The following is a 21,358-nucleotide window of genomic DNA, read 5'->3' as shown; positions in this document are numbered from 1 at the left end:
GACTCATCTTCCTGAGTTGAGTTGTGTGACACAGATTAAGTCACTTAATTCTGTTGACCTCAGTTTCCTCATCTGTAAACTGATCTGGAGAAAGAAATGTCAAGCCACTCGAATATATCTGCCTAGAAAAATCCAAATGGGGTCCCAAAGAGCTGGCCATGAAATAATTGAACAAAAGGAAGTAGCACATCTCCCAGAATTGTTTGGGGGATTGAAAGAGATCATATTTGTAAAGCATTTTAGCACTGTACTTGGCACATATTAAGTTCCTTTAAAAAACCCTCTTACCTTCTATCTTTGAACCAATAATGTGTATTAGTTCTCAGGCAAAAGAGCTATAAAGGGTAGACAAGGAGGATCAAATGATTTACCCAGAGTCATGCAACTAAGAAGTGTCTGATGTCAGATTTGAACCCAGGACCTCCCATCTCTAGGCCTGGCTCTCAATCCACTGAGCCACCTAACTGCCTCCCTACCCCATAGTAGGCTCTTAATAAATGTTTTCTGAAGTCACAGAGGTATTCAATGTTGCAGTCAAAAAGTTAGCTTCAAGTACAATATAATTGAATTACCTTGGATTGGATTGCATAACTCAAACTTTAGAAGTAAAAAGTCTTAAATCTTTGAAGTCCCAGACAAGAAGGAACACAGAATATAAAGACAAGGGAACGTTCCTGGATAAAATGTTAGGAAATCAGAGGGAATTTATTTATACTGTATGCCCTTTAATTTATCACCATTATCATAAGACTCACTTATCATTACCAATGTCATCATTTGAGTTACTTTTTCCCATGCCTGTTCTCAGGGTTCTACAAAGTCTGGCTTTTATTCCTTCTCTTGTCTTTCTTGAATGAGTCTACTAGTCTCTAACTAAATTCCAAATTATTTTACCCACTATTACAAGATCAAACTCCCCTTCACTCATTTTAGGAAATGGCAGTTCTCTCTGTTCATATACAGAAATTCTAGAGAATGTATCATCAGAGATAATGTTCCCACTGTCACAAACCTTCCTTTCATAAGCTTCTGTAACTTTATTTCTTGCAAAGGAAAGACATTACCCTCCTCCCTTCTTTTCTTCCCTTCTTGACCAAAAAGAAGGTAAGAGAAACAAACAATGGTAGATTTGTAATATTTCATTGTCAAACTCTCCTCAACTCTTTAAAACATGACTACTACAATAATCATATGAAAAAAATTGTTCTAAATCACTCTTGATTCGAAAAGTACACATTAAAACAAGCTTAAGCATCACCTCACACCTATATGTGTCCAATATGGGCAGTGAAGGAAAGTGGTAAATTTTGGAGGGGATGTGGCAAAATTGGGACACTACTGGTGGAGTTGTGAATTGATCCAATCATTCTGGAGGGCAACTTGGAACTATGTCCAAAGGGTGCTAAAAGACTGCCCTTTGATCTGATAAATCCACTACTGGGTCTTGTATCCCAAAGAGATAATAAAAAGGGGAAAAGGAACTTACTTGTACAAATATATTTATAGCTACTCTTTTTGTGGTGGCAAAGAACTGGAAGGAAGAAAGGAAGGAAATGGAGGAGATGTTCATCATTTGGGGAATGGCTGAACAAATTGTGGTACATGTTGGTGATGGAATACTATTGTACTATAAGAAATGATAAGCAAGATGATATATGAAAAATCTTGAAAAATCTGCAGGAACTGATATAGAGTGAAATAAGCAGAACTGAGAAAACATTGTGCACAATAACAGCAATATTGGATGAAGATTATGTGTGAAAACTTGACTATTCTCAGCAAAGCAATGATCTGGGACAATTCTGAAAGACATGATGGGGAATGCTATCTACCTTCAGAGAAAGAACTACTGGAGCTGTCTTTCACATATTTATGGTTTTATTGGGGGATTTTGGTTATATATGACTTCACTCTTATAACAATGACCAATATGGAAGTGGGCTTTCCATGACAATAAAAATAAAGTTAAAAAGAAACAAGAGTACTAGTCCATCTTCTCTTCTTATCATTAAATTCCTGGATGAAACCTTTATTCTTGTCTTTATTTGGCATTATGCTCACCCTTCCATAATGTTCCTCCATTCTTTTAGTCTGGGTTCATCCCCACCATGTTCCTCTGAATTGTCCTCTGGGTAATACTCTTAGTTCTTTAGAGGATAACATATTAGCATTGAAAAGGTGGGCCTATTTTTTCAAGGGAAGATTATGGTCAATAAAAGAAGTTTGTAATTTCCTGAAAGTTCTTCTGTTCAACTCTGCAGTATACCAACTCCTTGGTCAATTATACTGTTGTTCCCAGATATACATATACTATTAGACAAGCCCTATGGATTTTCATCCCAATGCATGCTGAAATCTATGCAGGAGATATTCTTGAACTACTTGAGTTTCTTGTACCAGTAAAGAAGTAAAAGTACTCTGAGAAATAGATTTACTTTTATATGTAAATCTATTTCATATATATATATATAATATATATATATATATATATATCCCTTCCCCCAAGGACAGACTCTTCAATTTTATCTTTGTGTTCTCAATGTCTAGAACAGAGTAGTTGCTTAATAAATGCTTATTGATTAATTAATGAGATTTTATTAATTTTGTATTTTTGACAATTCAGGGAAAAACTGATATATTTTTTACTTTGTGTATTTTTTGTGAGCTAAAATGATCAAATAATAGTGAATAAAAACACACCTGGGAAAGTAAATGTTTTAAATGCTTCAGAGGTACTTTTGAAAACATGAAACCATAAAATTCTATTATTTACAGCTTGTTTAAAACTGTATGTATTAACTTTAATATGGTAGAAACCATGTCAGTCTCTGTTTTCATTCCTATTTTGAATTTTTTTCTCTGCATTTTAATCCAGGACATTTTGCTGCTGTGGTAGTTCTTATGTATTTAGCTATAGTCAATTTATATGTTCTTTTGTCTCTTCTTCCTTCACTTAGAATTATTTCACATATCTTCAGATGTTTCTTTGCATTTTTCATGCAGCAGAATGATATAGTATTTTATACATTAAAATTTGTTAGCCAGATCCTCCAGTCATCGGACATATGGAATGTCTGCTTAGATTCTTGCTATGCCAAATAGCAATTTTTCAAAAGCACCATTTTCAATCAGACATAATTGACACTCCTTCAAATTGTTCATATTCCTTCAGTAAAGGAGGACTTTCAGGGACCTTAACTGTTAAATACTTTGTGAGTTACACTATGAATAATTTAAGGTAATTAAATTGCATTTCTTTTCAAATATTTAAAGTGTTTTATTTTACAGTAGTTAAGACCAAACACATTCTCAATTAGACTTAATTATTGAGGCTTTATTATACTTATGGATTAAATTTAAAAGTTATTATTTCACTTTGCACATAGCAAGTGCTTTCCATTTTTAGACCAAATCCGACTTTTTATGGGAAATCTTCTCAGGTGTCCCTTAATGCTAATGCCTTAACTCTGAGATTACTTCCAATTTACCCTGCAAATATCTCATATGCACATAGTTATTCAAATGCTGTCTCTCCCTTCCTCCCAATACCTATTAAGATGTGAGCTAATTGAGGACAGAATTATGTTTTTGCATTTCTTTAAATCCCCAGTACAATGCCTGGCATTTAGTCATCTCAATAAATCCTTGTTGACTGAAATTGCGATTTATGCCCAAGTCAACACCTTCTCTGCATTTTATAGTCTTAGAGGTCTCCCTGGGCACCAAGAAATTAATTTATTTGGGCAGGGTCACTGAGCTAACTTGTATCAGGAACAGGACTTGAACCCAAGTCCTCAGAGGCCAGTCACTGTCCAATATGTCATGCCACTTCTCATATGCACTAAATAAGCATTTCTTCAATTAAACTGAGTTGAAATTATGGAGGAAAAGAATTATGCAACATCTTACTTATAATTGAAAACTGCAAGAATCCCTAAGAAGGAAAGGGAAGACTATTTTAGCCTGTAACTAAGTAATGTAAGAATAAGAGGATGGAAATTAAATTAGACCAAATGTTATGGAAAACCTCTCAGAATCCTTAGAAGAGACATGATGGAAGTTCTATCACCTAAAGGTCAACAGGGCTAAGAAATTACTAAATATTCTGTTAGTGATTCTGCCCCACGAAGTGGTTGGACAGGATGGCCTCTTCAACCATTATCATATCTATTTCTTGTGACTGGTGATTCACAGGACAAGGATATGACCAATTTTTGGTTACTTGCCAAAAAGCTGGCCTGACTACCTGACTTGGCTGTGACTGTCATAGGAGTGGCGGCAGGAAGTAGGAAGAAAGCCATCCAAAGCCAAAGTATCCAACAGGCAGTGTCCTTCATGGCCTCTGAGTTCAGGTGAACGAATAACCACAGACCTGCAAAAGAGAAAGTTTTAATATTGATGCTAATTTTACCAAACTGCCTTTATTTTCCTCTTCACAAATAAAACTACCATAAAAAGAAAAATCATGTGCATCTTATGTAATTATGGGTGTTCTAGGATACATTAAAATGTTCTGAGAAAGTTTACAAATTAGTTTCAGATGTGTGACCAATGAAAAGCAGGGTGGTTGAGTTGTTAGAGAATAGCCTCAGAGCTAGAAAACCAAGGTCCCAGTAAAACTTCTCACACTAACTGTTGGGTGACCTTGTGTTAGTCACTTACCACTGCTGTATGTCAGGCAATATTCTGGGACTCTAAATTGCAGAACAACTTGGACCAGAAGCTGGTAAATCCCATTCACCACCTATTTTTTTGCCATGGCTAGTGAGATAAGAATGATTTTTCTGTTTTAAAATGCAATTAAAGTTTAGTTACAAATGTAAAAAATCATTCTTAGGTCAAGAGCGATACAGAAACAGACAGGTGGCCACTAAAGGTAGTTTGCTAATCCCTGAGTTATAATCAAGCTGAATTCGGTCAATGAGAGGAAAAGTCTAAATATAAATGAAGAATCTTATGTAAGACCCTGAGGGCTTTTAAAAAATCATTAGGAAAAAAATCTCAATCATCATTTCCTCTGGACCTTAATTATAGATATAGTCAACAATCAGTAGAACTATAGTTAACTATTTTTTTTTTTAACTTTGAGAAATCAGTCATGGTCACTAATGTCAGTCTTTGGCAGAACCATGAAAGTGGCAGCATGTCTACTTGGCTCTTATTTGAAGTTCCTTCTTTATAAAAAAATATTTTACTTTCCCAGTTACAGGTAATAAAAATTTTCAACATATGTTTTCTAAACTTAAAAGATTCAAATTGTTTCTCTCCCTTTCTTCCCTCTAGACTCCCAGAGATGGTAAGCTTTTCAGTTTTTTCAAATTCAGTTTTTTCAAGATTTCAAGAAATGGTCCCTACCTTCTAACAATCCAAAATTTCATTGGGAATAAAGGACATAAACATGTAAATAACTCAATGACAAAACAAGACATACTTCATAGTGTATCTTTACCACCTCCTCCTTCCAACGAAATGTCCTTCTTTTGGCTTTCATTCCTTCAAGACCCTGCTTACTGTTAGATCACAAAAGATGATAAAGTTCATGATATAAACTAATTCCCTTTCATGAGTTAGCTCACTATTATGTATGGTATAGAAGAAAGACAACTGATCTTGGATTCATACTAGAGCTTAAATCTCAGTTTCTCTACCCTATGTAGTTATATGACTTTCATCAAATTACTTAACATCTTTAAGGTTCATCTTCCTCACCTGTAAAATCAGGCTATAACAGACACCTCTTGTGCCATGATCCAATGTAATGAATTCTCTGGGGATTTTGTGAAATGAAATAGGACTAATATGAATACGTTGGTGAGAACAATAGTTAACAAATAAAATGTGTTTTCCTTGCCTGAAATAAACCAAAATGGGTTAAAAGAAAAAATGTCAAATAAATGAGGTTTTTTGTTTCCATTTTTACCCATCAAAGCTGTGTAAGAACTTTATTATTTAAGCCTAGGGAATGTGAGTGAAATGATTCACTCCATCAAAAGCAGGCACTAGAAGGCATGGCTGACCAATCAGCTTCATTCTTTCTAAGTGTTGTTATAATATAATTGATAGAGCACTAGAATGGCTATTAAAAAGACCTAGGATCAAATTTGACACTTGTGAGATCATAGATTTAGTATTAAAAGAGATCTTATAGATCAAGTATAACCTTTTCATTTTACATTTGAAGGAATTGGGACTCAGAGAAATTAAATGACTTATCCAGGGTCACATAACTAAAATGTGTGAGGGGCAAGTCTTCCTGTCTCCAAGTCTAGTTCTCTATCCATTATAACATGCTGACTCAAATAAGAGTCGAACATGCATTGTTTTCTTTTTATTAGATAGAATTTCAAAAGGCTTCATGGACTAGCACAAACTGGGAAAATTTGAAGCAGAATCATAGATTTAAAGATTATCTATCCAGGACAATTCTGAGAGACCTATGGGAAAATACCATCCACATTCAGAGGAAGAATTGTGGGTATTGAAACACAGAAGAAAAACAACTCTTTGATCACATGGGTTGATGGGGATATGACTGTGGGTATAAATTCTAAATGATCACCCTAGTGCAAATATTAATAATATGGAAATAGGTCTTGATCAATGACATATGTAAAACCCAGTGGAATTGTGTATCAGCTATGTGAGGGAGGAAGAGGTAGGGAAGGGAAAGAACAGGAATCTTGTAATCATGGAAAGATATTTTAAACTAATTAATTAAATAAAATTTTCAAAAACTTTAAAAAGTAAAGTATCATCTAGTTTGACCCTCTTCATTTTGCAGATCCCAAAGTCATGCATCAGAATTTGAACTTAAGTCTTTTCATTCGAAAGCCAACATTATTTCCATCCTATCATCCTTACTAGTTATGTGACCCTAGGCAAATCACTTCATGCTTTGTCTCAGTTTCCTCAAATGTAAAATGGGGATAATAGTAATAATAATAATAATAATACTTATTCCCAGAATTGTTATTCAAGTACCAAATGAGATAATTATAAAGCACTTACTTAGAACAGTACTTGAGACACAGCAGATGCTATATGAATGTTATTTATTATCATTAACTTATTTACCAATTGTGTGACCCTGGGCAAGTCCCTTTACCACTAAGATGCTCCTTTTTTCTCCTCTCTAAAATGAGAGGCTTGGTCTCATAAACTCTAGAGTCCCTTCCAGCTGTAGATCAATGATTTTATGAACTTTTCCCGACCTTTGACTTTGTTGTAATCCAGTAAAATTTCCATCCTTAAATTAACTCTTTAGGGATTTTCTGGAGACAGATTTGAGCTATTATTTTATTTCAAAGAGATGAAAATAACATAGCTCTTTGTAATGTTCTATGCAAATGTAGCATTTTAATAAATAAAAACTTGCATGTTACAATATAAATTCAAAGCCTCCAGTGCATAGGAAGACCTTATCACAATTTTTCAGATATTGTCTAGTATTTACGTATTTGCCTTGTTCCCACTTTTGTCATAATGAGTAAAACAATAGTAAATAGCCTATTTGCCTCCCTGGTTTTTAAAATATTATATATGAAATATATACATATGAAATCACATAATCCTATTATTCCGCTCCAAAATCTAAGTTATAACTACCATATTACATCTAAAACTGTATGTACTAGAATATCCTCTACCTTTGTCTCTTCCTCTGCCTTCCTCCCCTCCCCCCCTACCTCCCTCATCTCCTGTTACACTCCAACTTGGATTCTTTACTTTAGCCAGGCACATGACTTGCTCACCCCTGACTCTAAGCCTTGACACATGCCATTCCCTTTGCCTGGAATGCCCTCCCTGCTGTATTTGGGCAAACCATTCTATTCCTTGACTGTAATATTTTGTTCAAGGTTCACTCTCCCCAGAAGACTTTAAAGAATGATCCCACCTAGCTCCATTCATTTCTATTCTCTCTGCTTTCTATATTGATAGTGGAAGAGTAAGGAAAAGCTTTAGGCAGAAGGTAGTGCTTGAATTGAATCTTGAAGGAAGAAGAGGATTCTAAAAAGTAAGGAAGGGCTGTGTCCAGGGGAAAAGCATAGAGGTGGAAGATGAATTTCTGTGTGTGAGTAATAGCAAGAAGATGAGTTTTTAAAAGCATAGCAAGAGAGATTTAGGTATGACATGAGAAAGGTTTGCTCACCAAAAAGGTGATTTCAAAATGCAATAATAATATGGTGAATGCAAAATGCCCTTCCTAGAAAAATTTCAAGAATAGGATAGGCATCCATGTGAGAATGGTTTGCTTTCCATGACACCTGTAGGAGTCTGTGATTCAGATAAAGACTCCTACAGTTAATGGGGTTAATAATTTTTAATCACCCCTTCTTTTTTTTTTTGCTATTTGAATGGCATTTTCGTGTTGAGGCTCAGGATTAACTGCCCTCCTGTGATCTCTCTGCCTATTCTGGGGTAAAAACCAAAAGTATAAGTCACACATTGAAATTCCTCAGAGGTTTTAGTAATAGGGCTAGATATACTTTGTGTAGGATATCCTCACTTTAGTTTTCATCCCTCTTCTCTCCCAGGGAATTAACTTTCTACTTCCAGAGCACCTTCCTCTTCTAATTGAAAGGTTATTCACTCTCTTTAAAGAGGTGGTAATTCTTTTCAGAACCACGTTTATACCACATCCTCAGTGTGGACAGTAGCATCTCCACAGGTAAATTCCCAATAATCTACAAAACTGAGAAAATCCTATGACCTGATCTAAAAGCTAACTTCTAAAAGTATAAAGGACCTGGAGTGTGAAAAAAACCTCTGGAGTCATCTAGTCCAACCCTCTTATTTTACAGAATAGGAAAGTGAGCCCCAAGGAGGCTGTGTCTTGCCCAAGATCACACATTCCACATAAAAAAAAAAACGAGATTTACTCTTTCTACTGTAATACCTTATATTTACCAGTGCCATTTAAGAAAACATTATTGTGCAAAGAACCAACAATTCAATTTAATACAATAAGCATTTATTAAATGTTACTATGTAGCAGGCACTAGGAATGCAATACAAAAACTACCTTGCCATTGCCCTCAAATAGCTTACATTTTATTGAGGGGAGACAAATGTATATAGAAAATTAAAGAACAAGTAATATGGAGTAGGCTGCAAAGACCACTAACAACTAGGGGTGGGGAGGGATTGGTATAGGTTCCCTTTAAGTAAAAAGTTCTTAAACTTTTTTGTGCCACTGCCCCCTTTGGTGGTCTCTTGAAACCCATGGCCCTCTTCTGAGAATAATATGTTTAACACATAAAACATTCAGGATTACAAAAGAAACCAAGTGTATATTTTTTTAAAAAGATGTACTTTTCTCCATCCAAATCTTTAGCACCTCCCTTCCTCCTACGCCTCACCCCCTCCGCGTTTCTTAGTACCCCAGGTTAAAAAACCTTCCTTTAAAAGCTAGCAATCGAACTGCACTTCCCAAAAAAGTGAACAGATCTTATTTTAATTGAAAAATCACGGCAGTGGTCATAAAATCATAGATTTAGAACCCAGAATGGCCCAGTCCTTTCATTTTACAAAGTGGGAAACTGAAGTCCAAGGATTTTTAAGTTGCTAGGCACCTGAATCCATGTCCTGGGGTTCCAAATCCAGCACTCTTCCCACAACACACAGCTGATGCTCGATCTAGGGACAAATTAAAATTCTGACTTCCTATTTCTTTTGGTGGCTTTAACTCAGCACTTCCTACCCACATCCCTACTTCTGGGCTAGTACAAACTCCTTCAGAGCACCCTTTTTTGTTCTTATCACCTCTCCCTTCCCAATTTCTCCCTTACAAAGCAGAGCATAACCAATATTCATATGTACACAGCGCTTTCGGTTTTACTATGTGCTTTCCCTCCCGGAGACTCTATGAGGTAGGTAGTGTATGCGTTATAATAGGCAAAGAAGTGTGGGTATAGAAAGGAAGGGGAGGGAATAATTTTGGTTTCGTCTCCCCAAACCCAAACCTCAAACTCTCACTTTCTGAAACTCCTAGATTTTCGTTTCAAACTATTAATTCACTCCCTGATCTTGAGCCCCACTCACTCTCTCCAATATAATTATACAATATAGCTAACATATATTAGGCTCCCACTATGTGCAAAGCCCCTGGTACTCTCTCCCACCCACTCCCCCGTGTTCTCAAGCTGATCTTCCAAACTAGCTTCTGCTTCTCTGAGCAGGGTTAGCTGCACGCATGCACCTCGCTCCCTTTAGTTAGTTCTATCTTCGTCTTTCTTCGTTTTGGACTTAACCTGGCCTGTTCCCAATTCCTCTCCAGGCACCTCCTCCCTTGCTTCCGCCCTCCACAGTCCCGCTAGGTCTCTGGTTCAGATTGCTGGCGCGCTCCCCTGGCAGCCAACTGGCTTCCTCGCCGGCCCACTTGGGACTAGTGCACTTGGCTCCGGGCCAACAAACTTCTGTGGGACCCTGCAGCGCCCTAGCTAGGCTGCACCCAAGCTTCAAGACTGCGCGCTGAGGGCGTTGACAACACTCCCGTCGCGCCTGAGACCGCACGAACGGCAGCGAGCGTTCTTGCAGTGGCGCCGGCCACGTCTAGGGCCGCAGAAGGCGTTTGTGCAGGGGAGACAGCAGTCAGCGGCGACCGCAGCCAGCGGCAGTGACCTGGACATTAGAGCGGCGGTCGCGGATGCAACTGGAAGATTCGGGAGGCGGCTGCTAAAGCCTGGCGAGTAGCAGCCGCGTGCTGCATGGTAATGAAGGAACTGGGGCCCGGGGACACTCTGCAGAAACAGTGCCCCAGCTGCTGCAGCTAGAGCTACTTTCCCTCCTCCCCCCTCCTGGACCCCGTAGTCTCACGTAGGCCATGACATAGGAGCAGATTCCGGAATGTCCCGGTAGGTCGTGCCACCCTAGGCAGAAACTGAAGAGCAGGAACCTCGCATTTTAACAATTCCTGCCTGTTTTCTCAATTTCTAACACATCTTAAATTAAGTTCCTGGACCTAGGACACCAGAATATCCAAACAGATCTAAAAGCATTGCCTGTTCTTCTGGATTGATATTCTTGTAGCAAGGGCATCACTAGGAGATTCTCTATGAATATATGTCTATACACAGCAGCACATACTTAACAGAACTGCCAGTATTCCTATATTCAGCCATACCTTTAGCCCTGCCTTAAAATGGGCAAACCTGCGTTGCATATGTACTGAACTGTATGTAGCACCCATTATAACTGGCATGGCCATGTTATAATGTAAATTTGTATGGAATCTATAATTAAAGGTATATATTTGATCTCTTTTTGTGTTCTATTTACTTGTCTCTAGAGTAGTATGTAAATTACTCACTGAGCATAGTTAAAACACTGAGAAGCAGATAAACATCAATGACCATTGACATGGACAAATTACATGCATAGAATGTTTGTGTGTAGGCTAGGGAAAACATAGTTACAAATTTGAATAGCTTACCTTCAGTGTTTAAGTCCCTCAGAAGCACAGTAGAGGTCCGTACAAGGCTGCTGTACTGCTGAGGAGTTGAGTGAGTCTCCTATGAGTGGGAAAGGGGATGCATCTCTGTCCTTATTAGTCTCACTCAGTGTGACCCTCCCACTCAGCCAGAACTGAAAACGGGACACCAACAAGACATGCACAGGTCTTTACTTAATCACAATAAGATATTTTAGATCTGGAAATACTATGCCAGAAAAGGATGTGATGTGGTATCACATCATTTTGAAAGCTGTGTCATTCATAGATAATAAAATGGACTATCCTATTTTCAGGTTTGGGGAGTGTCTGACTTCTGGTTTTGAATCAGGAAATAGAAAGTGTTCTATATGGCCCAAACCTACAGGTGGAGAATCGGATCTGAACAGCTAATGGTTAAGAATGTCATTCCCTCCCTCAGTTTTCTATTACAAGTTTGAAAAGCTAATAGCATGCTCATTTAAAAAATAATAATGTTAATATACAGAAAACTTTAAGTAATAATCTCACTATTTCTTAGCCCATGTCATCCATTCTTGCCACTAATTCACTTATTTGAACTTGGGGCAACTCAACATCTGAACAAGACTATTTCCTTCAGATTTCTTTGTATTTAAACAAGAGCACTGGAAAAAGAAAACTATGTAGCATATAGAAAGGTAATACGGACATTGGAAAATGAATATCATGTTTTGCTTTTTTGTTGTAGTTTAGGGCCGTCATTGGTTAGAAAAAGGATTTTATACAAATTAAGCCATTTCTTTATTGATTAATAATGCCTCAAACTTTAGAAGTTTAAAAGTGTAATGAAGTACACAAAAATATACTACTTATATTGTAATGGGCTTGGTGTAAATGAAATGTCTGGAAGAAGAAAGATTTTCAGTTAAAAAGTTTTAAATATAACTTGACAGCACAGATGCTTGATGTCCCCCTGACATACCATTTACTGATGTAAGAGTGATAAATATTAAAAGAGATGGTAAAAGACTTATTGACTGAAAGATTTTTTAAAAATTTCTTCTAGGCTGATACAAGTATCTGAAATTTCAGATTCCATTTATTATATAAATCCTTATCCACAGTGATACAAACTTTTCCTTTGTAAAGCATGTTTTAAAATCTCATGGAATAATCTTTTCTTTCATGATTTTCATCATTAATTTTTGGTTTGCTATGGAGAAGAGCCAAACATCCAGGATACCAAGTGAGTCACACTGCTCAAATGACCATTTTGAAAGACATGATTCATAACTTCATGTCTTTTGGTGTTTATTCCATTGACAAACAACAACAAATATACCTTAGAATCCATATTTTAACATTTGTTTTCTATTAAGTTGTATTCTCTATATCCACAAGTAGCTATTATTTTGAAATGAGCATTTTGGTTTTAATTTCTCTTTGTATAATTCTCTGTAAAACGGATACATACATATATATATATATATATATATATAGTTAATTGGTACCACTTAAATTTTTTAAAATACTCGGGAAATTAAACTCTTGCTTCTAACTTATGTTTTAATAAAAAATAAAGTATATTAAACATTTTTAAAATCTCACAATTCTCTGAAATGTTTTAACAGTCATTTAAAATATCCAAGCTTAGTTATATCCATTTTACCATTTTAAAATATCTCTTTCTATCTACAATAAAAAATGGAGAACTATATTCTTTACTTTCAAATTTCTACTATTCATTATCCTGCAAATGCCCCAAACCTCAACTATATCATCTCGTTTCTGCTTTTCATTTTTAAAAACATATTCCCATTTCATTCACTCTTACTAATTCTGGTTTCAAAATCATCAGTCTCTTACATTACACACACACACACACACACACACACACACACACACACACACACATGCTCACAGCCTGCTAAGTTTTAGTCTTTTCTAAAATTTTTGTCATTGAATTTGAAAGTGACCTAAAATAGAAAGTTTCTTCTTCCTAACCAGCAGCACTTTATGTATCCTAAGTAAAATTTAAAAGGATCAGTCTTTCCTTTAACTGTCCCCTGAAACTGCTGTCCCTGACCTAACATCTGAAAATAATAGGGGCTTCTGACAGAACTCTGAATCTTGGCAAACAGCTTGCTGCCTTTCTAATGCCCAGTTTAGCTGTGTGCATGTGGGAATCCCTTCTGTACTAAAAAAGCTATTTTAGAAATGAAAACCTTTCAACATTTATGTTCTGTGTGGGACAAGGTTAACTGTTTTTGTGCCACCAGAGGAGTGAACTACATTTGATGTTTTTTCAAAGTTGATTCTATTCTTTGAATACACCAGATGTATAGTTTAACCCATTTAAAATGCACATTGTTCAGTACAACAACAATAGTTTTGTAATGCTTGGGGTTTTTTTACCCCTAAACGAGCCTCATTCTTGTCCAATCCTTTTCCCTATGTCTCTTTATTTTCTAACTTTTAAAAATATTGCATTATCAGTTCTTTTTATATTCTCTTTTTCTTTTTTTTTACTCCAGAGTTTCCATTTGCCAAGGAGAAAGAAATTCAGCAGTGCCCCAAGCTAACTTCTCAGTTACCAAAACATAAGGGTATTCATTCTTCAGTGAATTTGCAGGGCACTGGACATGACTTCCACACAAAAATCAAGCAAATTACTTCAGTGCATCAATAGTAATAGAACAGACGTTACTGTTATCTGTAATTACTGAATTCTAACTTGTCATCGTCAATATTCCCTTCTAGTTATATTCACTTGAAGACCTAAAATGTAACTCTTATATTTAAAGGTTTAAAAAATGGCCTACATTTATAGTCTTATATTCAGTAGTTTACTTTTGACTCAAGGTGTTGTTCCCACTATTGTGGCTCTAGTACAGAGTCTTCCTGGAAGATATGCTGTTCTCATTAGTCATTTTTATATTTGTTTTCATTTCTAAAAAATGATCTAGCTTGTGAAATGCACCTGGCTTAGAAATAAGAGAGGAGGAGTTGATCACTGGTATGGTTTTCAGCACTTAGTTTATAAGAACATCTTCTGAGAATCTAGACAGTGTCTGTCACAAAGTGAGACATTAGGGTTAAGTATATTAAGTATATATAAATAAGGAGGAGAGAAAAAGAAGTCTGCAGAAAAGGCTGGAAAAGCAAGACTCCAGAGTTGTCACTCAAGGAGAACATTCTAATTAGAATGGGGACCAGAAAAGACTGTTGAGAAGGATCAGAACAAACTGAAATCAGGGTCTCTCTTTGCTTTTGAGACAGAAAGTAAATCTGGATCTCTTTGCCTTGGAGACAGAAAGGAAGAAGGGTCTCTTGGCTTGGGGACAAAAAGAAAGGACAAAGTCCAGCTCTCTTTGACTTCTCTGCTGTGTTACAGTGACTGAATTTCCAGACCTGTTAACCCATTTTCTCAATCTGAACTATATTTCACCATTCTCCAACGCAGGAATTATTCTAGTGTTTAGGGAAACCTCAAAACCCTCTTTCCTTCCATTTCCTTCTTCTCCAATAAACCCCTTACTTAATCTTAAAGAAGAGAAAGAGTATTTTATTTGAGACATCATAAAACTCACCCTGAATTTAGAGAGACCAACAAAGGAATCAACTGGAAGGGCAGGGAAGAAGGGAGGAGGGACAAGGAGGGAGGAAAACCAGGGAGGGGAAAGGGAGGAAAGGGAGGAAATTGGCAGATCTGATCTTTAGTTATCATTTATCACTCAAATATTCCTTTATTACAGTATGGATAAAGCTGTGGTATAAATGCTGACATTATATGCAATGTGGAATTGGTAAAGCTGAGAAGTGTATTTTAAAGTTCATATTTCATGGAAAATTCAGACATCTTTACTTCTCCCTTCTCTTTAACTATTTAATCATTTCCCAAGTTTTGTTAGTCCTTTGTATACCTATTACATGCATTCCCTTCTCCCCACTCTTAGCTTTATCAATATAATTCAGTCTTCTCTTACCTTTCACCTAGAATATTAATAACAGTAACAGCCTCTTAACTGGACTTCCTCCATGATTTCCCTTCTCATATTGTTTTAAAATGTTCTTCCTGTGAGCATATCTGACTATATCACTCCCAAGATAAAAAATATTCAGTGACACATACCATTAACAGCGATATAAAATATAAAACATTTGCTTGGGGCATGCAATACAATTTATGGCATGACTTCATCTCACCTTTCCAACGTACTTTATATGAAATGGTCCAGCCAAACTATTCACATTCTCTCTGTTCTCACAAACATATGTTTAAATGGTTTAACCAGCCCTGGAATGAATTCTCACCAATAAAAAAGCATTTAATATAATAATAATAAGCACCTACTATGCATACTACATGTTAGGTAGTGGGGGAACCAAATACAAACTGAAAAACAGTTCATGCCCTCAAGGAGCTGATAGTCTACTAAAGGGATTCGGCAATTAAATAACTTAAATAGCTATTGTCATGTGCAAATGAATTGTGTCAAAGTAAAAATAATTATTGACTCATATGATGCCTTACAATATTTTGGTCTTTAAAATATTTTTATGAAATATGACCTCTTTGTACTCACATCATATTGCACTACACTCATGAGATTTTGACACATTATTTAATTTTTCAACACAAAGCCATATATTATATTCAGATATTGAGAATATCTTTAATAAATAGTTCATTGTTTCCATGATAGCTGTTATGATTTAAAATATCTTGAGATTTCATTTTTGGATAAGAATGTAAGGTTATTGATTATATCAGATTTATTAATTAGGCCAATATCATAACTGATAAAGTGATATAGGTCTCCAAGGCTTTCTCAGAGACCAGGGATGATCTGGCCTGGGTCTGACAATATAATAAATAGATTCTTAGGAGCTCCTTATTCAGCCTTTCCATGGACCATCCTAAGACATTTTAATTGATAATAGCTAATTAATAGGTGGTCAAACAACCTATCCACCTTCTGTACCCCCACAGATGGACAGGCCACATCCACATGAAAAGAATCCTTGTCTCCTTTATTTATTAACCAAATTCTGTTTAAAAAAAAAAAAGGAAGAGATTCCTTGGGATTCCCAAGGACAAAGAAAATGCCAAAAGCAGAAAACTAGATGGAATCCCTGACCCAGGTCCCAAATACAGGAATGCATAGTAATTCTCCCCAATATACAGCATATGAAAAATAAATTCTCACATAGCCTACAAGTTTTCAATACAGTTTAAACCAAATAAATTCCTAGACCACTGAAGCATATTGATCTCCATGTCTAGAATAAATTTCTTAAATTTTCATAATGTGTGGCAAGGATATATTTTTGTAACCCATCTCTATTTGGAAAATTATGCAACTCAAAAATAATTTTGTTTTTTGAAACATAAATATATTTATCAGATTATTCTTATAGTGGGGGCAAGACTTACAAGCACATTGAAAATAAAAATATCTAATTTGGGGATATAGTGTTGGAAATTTCTGAATGTTACAGGCCAACTTAAACTTTACTTTAAAATGATTTTGACATAGATTTGAATTTAAAATGAACTGTGTTAGCAAAATCTACCTTTTCCCAATCTCCAGAACTATAGTCTTTACATTGCCATTCAAATAACAAATATTTTTTCTTCCTAGCAATGGTAATGAGTTCTGAAAAAAAAATCAGTAACAACTTCTGAACCTTCCAAATTCCTCTGAAAGTCTTTGCTTTTTTCCTGAGGATTAATTAGGTGATTTAAGAGCAATAGTTTATCACTTCTTGGCATTTTTTTCTATCTTAATTGCACTTGCCTTTGAGCTGAAGTGCAGTTGATCTTGTTTCACTGTGGTATTTAATATTCCTTGAAATATTTAGCTTCCCTAGACCAATAGTGACTATAGTATCACTAATAGGCATGGTAGTGTGCTCTTTAAGAGCTATAATTTCTCCACGTTTCCCTGGAATAACATCCAGTCTTAAAAACAAATGAATTAGAAAATAACAAATTATATAAAAAGGGAGTAATGAAATATATAAATATAGCATGAAATCTAGCACTCCAAAAGTAGAGAACTGTGTGAAAGAAATTTACTCTTCCTCCCTCTCCTGGGGTTGCACACTTGACCTCATCCCCTGCCTATGATTTGACCTGGAGACCAGGAATATGTGAAGAAAATCATTGGGTTAATGACAGCCTAAAAAATGTAGCAGTAGAGTCAAGAGATCAATAGACAGGGGACAGAGAGATCTTCCCCACAATGCTCCCTGGACTGCCCCTAGGCAGTGCAGGCAAAGAGAAAGCCATAGTTAACTCTGAGGCAAAAGCAGATTTCTTGTTTGTTGCTGACTGAATCTGCATGTGGAACATGGTTAGGAGGTCCAAAAATGGCCACAGAATAGCAACTAAATGAAGTAATAAGAAAAGTACCTTTTATATTGCTCTCTACTATTTGTCTACCTTTTTCTCCTATTACTTTTGATTAATAAAATTATTAATTTACATCAAGTCTCATAATTTTCACTCTTACAGAACTAACTAGAGGCATAAAAACTGATTTTCTGGTTTCATCTAGTCAAAGTTAGATTTTTGGAATCATTCTGGTATCAGTAGAAGCACACCCACATATAACCACTGCTGTCAGAAAATAAAGTCATATCAAAAATGACTGTTTATCTCAAGTAATTCACATACTCCTAGGATATGCTTATTTGAGGAGGGAGAGATTATTAATAACTAGGCCAATCAGGAAGTTTCCCCTAAAAGGTAGCACATAATCTGAGTTTTAAGGGAACCTGGAGAATCTAGTAGAGGGAGGTTAACACAAATGACATGTATGTTGCGGACCAACAAGATATGTCATTTGATTAGATGTAGAAATAAGGTAGAGGCTAAAATGGAAGATGATTCTGAAATTGGGAACCTGACTAAGTAGTGGTACCCACAAAAAGAAATGAAGATGTTTGGAAAAGAAGTAAGTAGAGGGATTCTGTTTTGGACTTGTAGAACTTAGAAAACCTATAGAATATTCAGTAATTGATATTCTACAGGTAGTTGTTGATGTAAAATGGAAGATAAGGAGTAAAATTAGTAATATAAATAAAGAAATCTTGGAATCATCTGTATAAAGACAATAATTGTACCTATAGAAGCTGATAAATTCTCCAAGGAATAGTATGGAGATAAGAGGGCACAGACTGGAGTTATGGGAGAAATTTAAAGTAAAGTAGAAGGATATAGGTGATGATTCAACAAAGAAGACAAAGAAGTACACAGATAATTAGGAGGAGACCCAGGAGAGAACAGAATCATGAAAACCCTTTGAAGAGAAAATATCCAAGAAAAGCAAATGGCCAAGTAGGTCCATGATGCAGAGAAGTTAAGAAAGATGAGGAGTGGGGACTAATGTTTGGAATGTCCCAAGAGTCTGGCAATTAGCTAGATTAACTAGTCAGGATAAGATGAATTGTATCTCACTTCCCTCCATAGATATTCATGAGTTTGTCAAATACACCAAACTCTTCAAGTCAATAAGCAATTAAGCATTTGCCAAGTAGCAGACACTGTGCTACACCCTAGGGATAAAAATATTAGCCAAAAAAAGTCTCTATTTTCAAGAAACTTAATCCTGCCCATTCCCCTTGCAAGCTTTCCCTACTTGTACTTGATATAGTACAAGGATATAACCAAGAAAAGAAAGATATAACCAAGTCAAAACCAGACACTTGTAGGATATAGATAGGAAAAAATTTGACACATTCTTCCATATCTTAATCACCACAATGGCAGGCTCTGTTCTCTAGATCAATCAGGAAGACTCTCTCCCTTTTCCCTCTCCCACCATAGTCTTCCTCCAGTGAGGGTGAGGAGCTCTTTCTTTTTGGCACTGTTACCCAGACTAAAATGCCAGGACTATATAAGAAACTGAAGTATAAAAGGGAAAAAATTGAAAACTACTAAATTTGGTCTAAGTAAAAGTTCTAGGTGGAGCTATTCCCATGAAAAAGATGTAGGAATATTGGTATACGTTCAATGTGAGGTAAAAGTGACAATAGCAAACAAAACTACTTAGATGATCTTAGACTACATTAAGAGAAGCATAATTTATAAAACTAGGAATGAGATATTTACACTGTTTACTGCCTTGGTCAGACAATATTTGGAGCATTATTATGAGCACTTTTAAGGAAGAATATTGGCAAACTAGAGTTGGTACAAAGGAGGGCAACCCAGAATAAGGACATTTGAAACTATGACAGGAGTCATGGTTCAAATGACACTTGGAGTTAGTAACTACCAAAGAAAAAACTCCTAATACTAATGGATTTACAGGAGAATTCTATCAATCTTTTGAAGAATATTTAACACCAATGTAACACAATTCATATGCAGAAATTGAGAAATTGCTTTATTAAATTATTTTTAGGTACAAATACAACCCTAACACCTAAATCAGGAAAGGGCAAAACAAAGAAAGAACACTGAATCAATATCATTAATGAATTCCTCAATTTAAAAATTCTAAATGTCAGACTATAGCAATTCAGTCAAGAAATCATTCATTATGACCAACTTGGGTTTATACCAGAGTGTTGAAAATTAGGAAAAATAGTTTGACATTAGGAAAACAATCAAGTTAATCATATTAAAGATAAAAACATCCCAAGCCACATGATTATCTTGATAAATGAAGGCCTTTTGACAAATTAAAAGTCTCATTTATGTTAAAACTCTACGAATATTGGATGTAGTGGGATTTTTTTTTAATATCCTAAAAACTTTCTGAGATATCTTCCAACTTTGAGATTCTGTGGTAACAAAAAGAATAAAGATGAAAATGACTTTGAGGGACAGTAGAAAAGTCAGTTTCGTTGATAAGAAACTTAGTGGATCCAAAGAGGATATTTGTTAAAATTATTTGCACCCCTTTGAATCTAATCTAACAGTAACCTAGTCAATGGAGGTTCAGTTTTTGAAACATATATGTTTTCTGGCTGCAAATCCACATGGAAGCTTGGGGAATTTGCTTCCAGGCATTAGCAAAATCTTTCTCTAATATAGAGCATGTGTAAGTATTCAATATGTTTTACAGAATTTTAGCAGGCTATTGAGATGGAACAGAATTTGCATGCATAAGGCATGAACAGACACTATTTCTTTCTTTGGGACTGTTCAAATGATGAGGAAGAAATGTTGTAAGTTTATAGAGGGGAACAGAATTAGTAGTGTGTCTTGGGACTGTTAGCGGCCCATTCCCTTATCCTCACCTACATGTGGCCATGAACACATGGCTCTATTGATTCTGTTTCTTTCATGTTTATTTTTCTCTGATCTTAAGTGACTGAGTGAGTATCAGAGATCAAATTGACCAGGTCATAACTTTGTGAGTTTCAAAAGATCAGAAAATCTATTGGTGGTTTGACAACTGAAGTTCATAGCACAGTAATCTTTGAGCCATAGCAGCTTATCCAAATAAGGAACCTACAAAACCTTTTAAAATTCATCTTCTTTGTTGAAAATCCATTTAGAGAGCTACTCTGCTACTGCATTTAAATTCACCTGTTCTAACTTCTTTGACTGTTGCCTGTCACAAGAATATATTATGGAAAACATATAAAAACTGATGTTTTCCCTTCAGGATCGAATTTACTTCCTTTAAAAAGTGAATATTCTTCTTAAACCTTGTCATGTAAGTTTCATTCTAGCATTTTAAAAAGACTATATACCTATATTGTTTCTATACACCTGATTATAGCAAAGTAAAATTTAGTATTTGAAAAAATAGTATAGTTTACATAAGCTTTTACTATTTGTACCAATAGTTCATATATCAATAGATTTTTTAAAAATTTGCCTCAAAAAATGCTTAATTTAAATTTTTTCATTTGTTGACTACCCATGTTTCTTTTTTTAAAGGGGGTTAGAGAAGGCATAAGGTAGAAGGTAGAATTTTATTTAGG

General features: G+C 35.6%; 1 protein-coding gene across 4 annotated transcripts in view; it reads right to left on the bottom strand.

The window, feature by feature from the left end:
• COL19A1 (collagen type XIX alpha 1 chain) overlaps window positions 1–11,634 on the bottom strand; it is a 453,356-nt gene extending 441,722 nt beyond the window's left edge. The window contains exons 1-2 of one of the 4 annotated variants that reach the window (XM_056818442.1): window positions 11,432–11,634; window positions 4,247–4,372 (exon numbers count right to left, since the gene is read on the bottom strand). In XM_056818442.1, coding sequence (XP_056674420.1) covers window positions 4,247–4,337 — 91 coding nt within the window. In that variant the 5' untranslated portion in view covers window positions 4,338–4,372; window positions 11,432–11,634. Of the gene's footprint in view, window positions 1–4,246; window positions 4,373–10,815; window positions 11,011–11,431 lie in introns of those variants that run through there. The other 3 variants (XM_056818444.1, XM_056818443.1, XM_056818445.1) reach the window with 3 other exon arrangements.
• Between the last annotated feature and the right edge of the window lie 9,724 nt (window positions 11,635–21,358).

This window comes from Monodelphis domestica, chromosome 2 (assembly GCF_027887165.1).
Source record: "Monodelphis domestica isolate mMonDom1 chromosome 2, mMonDom1.pri, whole genome shotgun sequence".
NCBI lineage: Eukaryota > Metazoa > Chordata > Mammalia > Didelphimorphia > Didelphidae > Monodelphis > Monodelphis domestica.
This window is presented reverse-complemented; position numbering and strand designations above follow the sequence as displayed.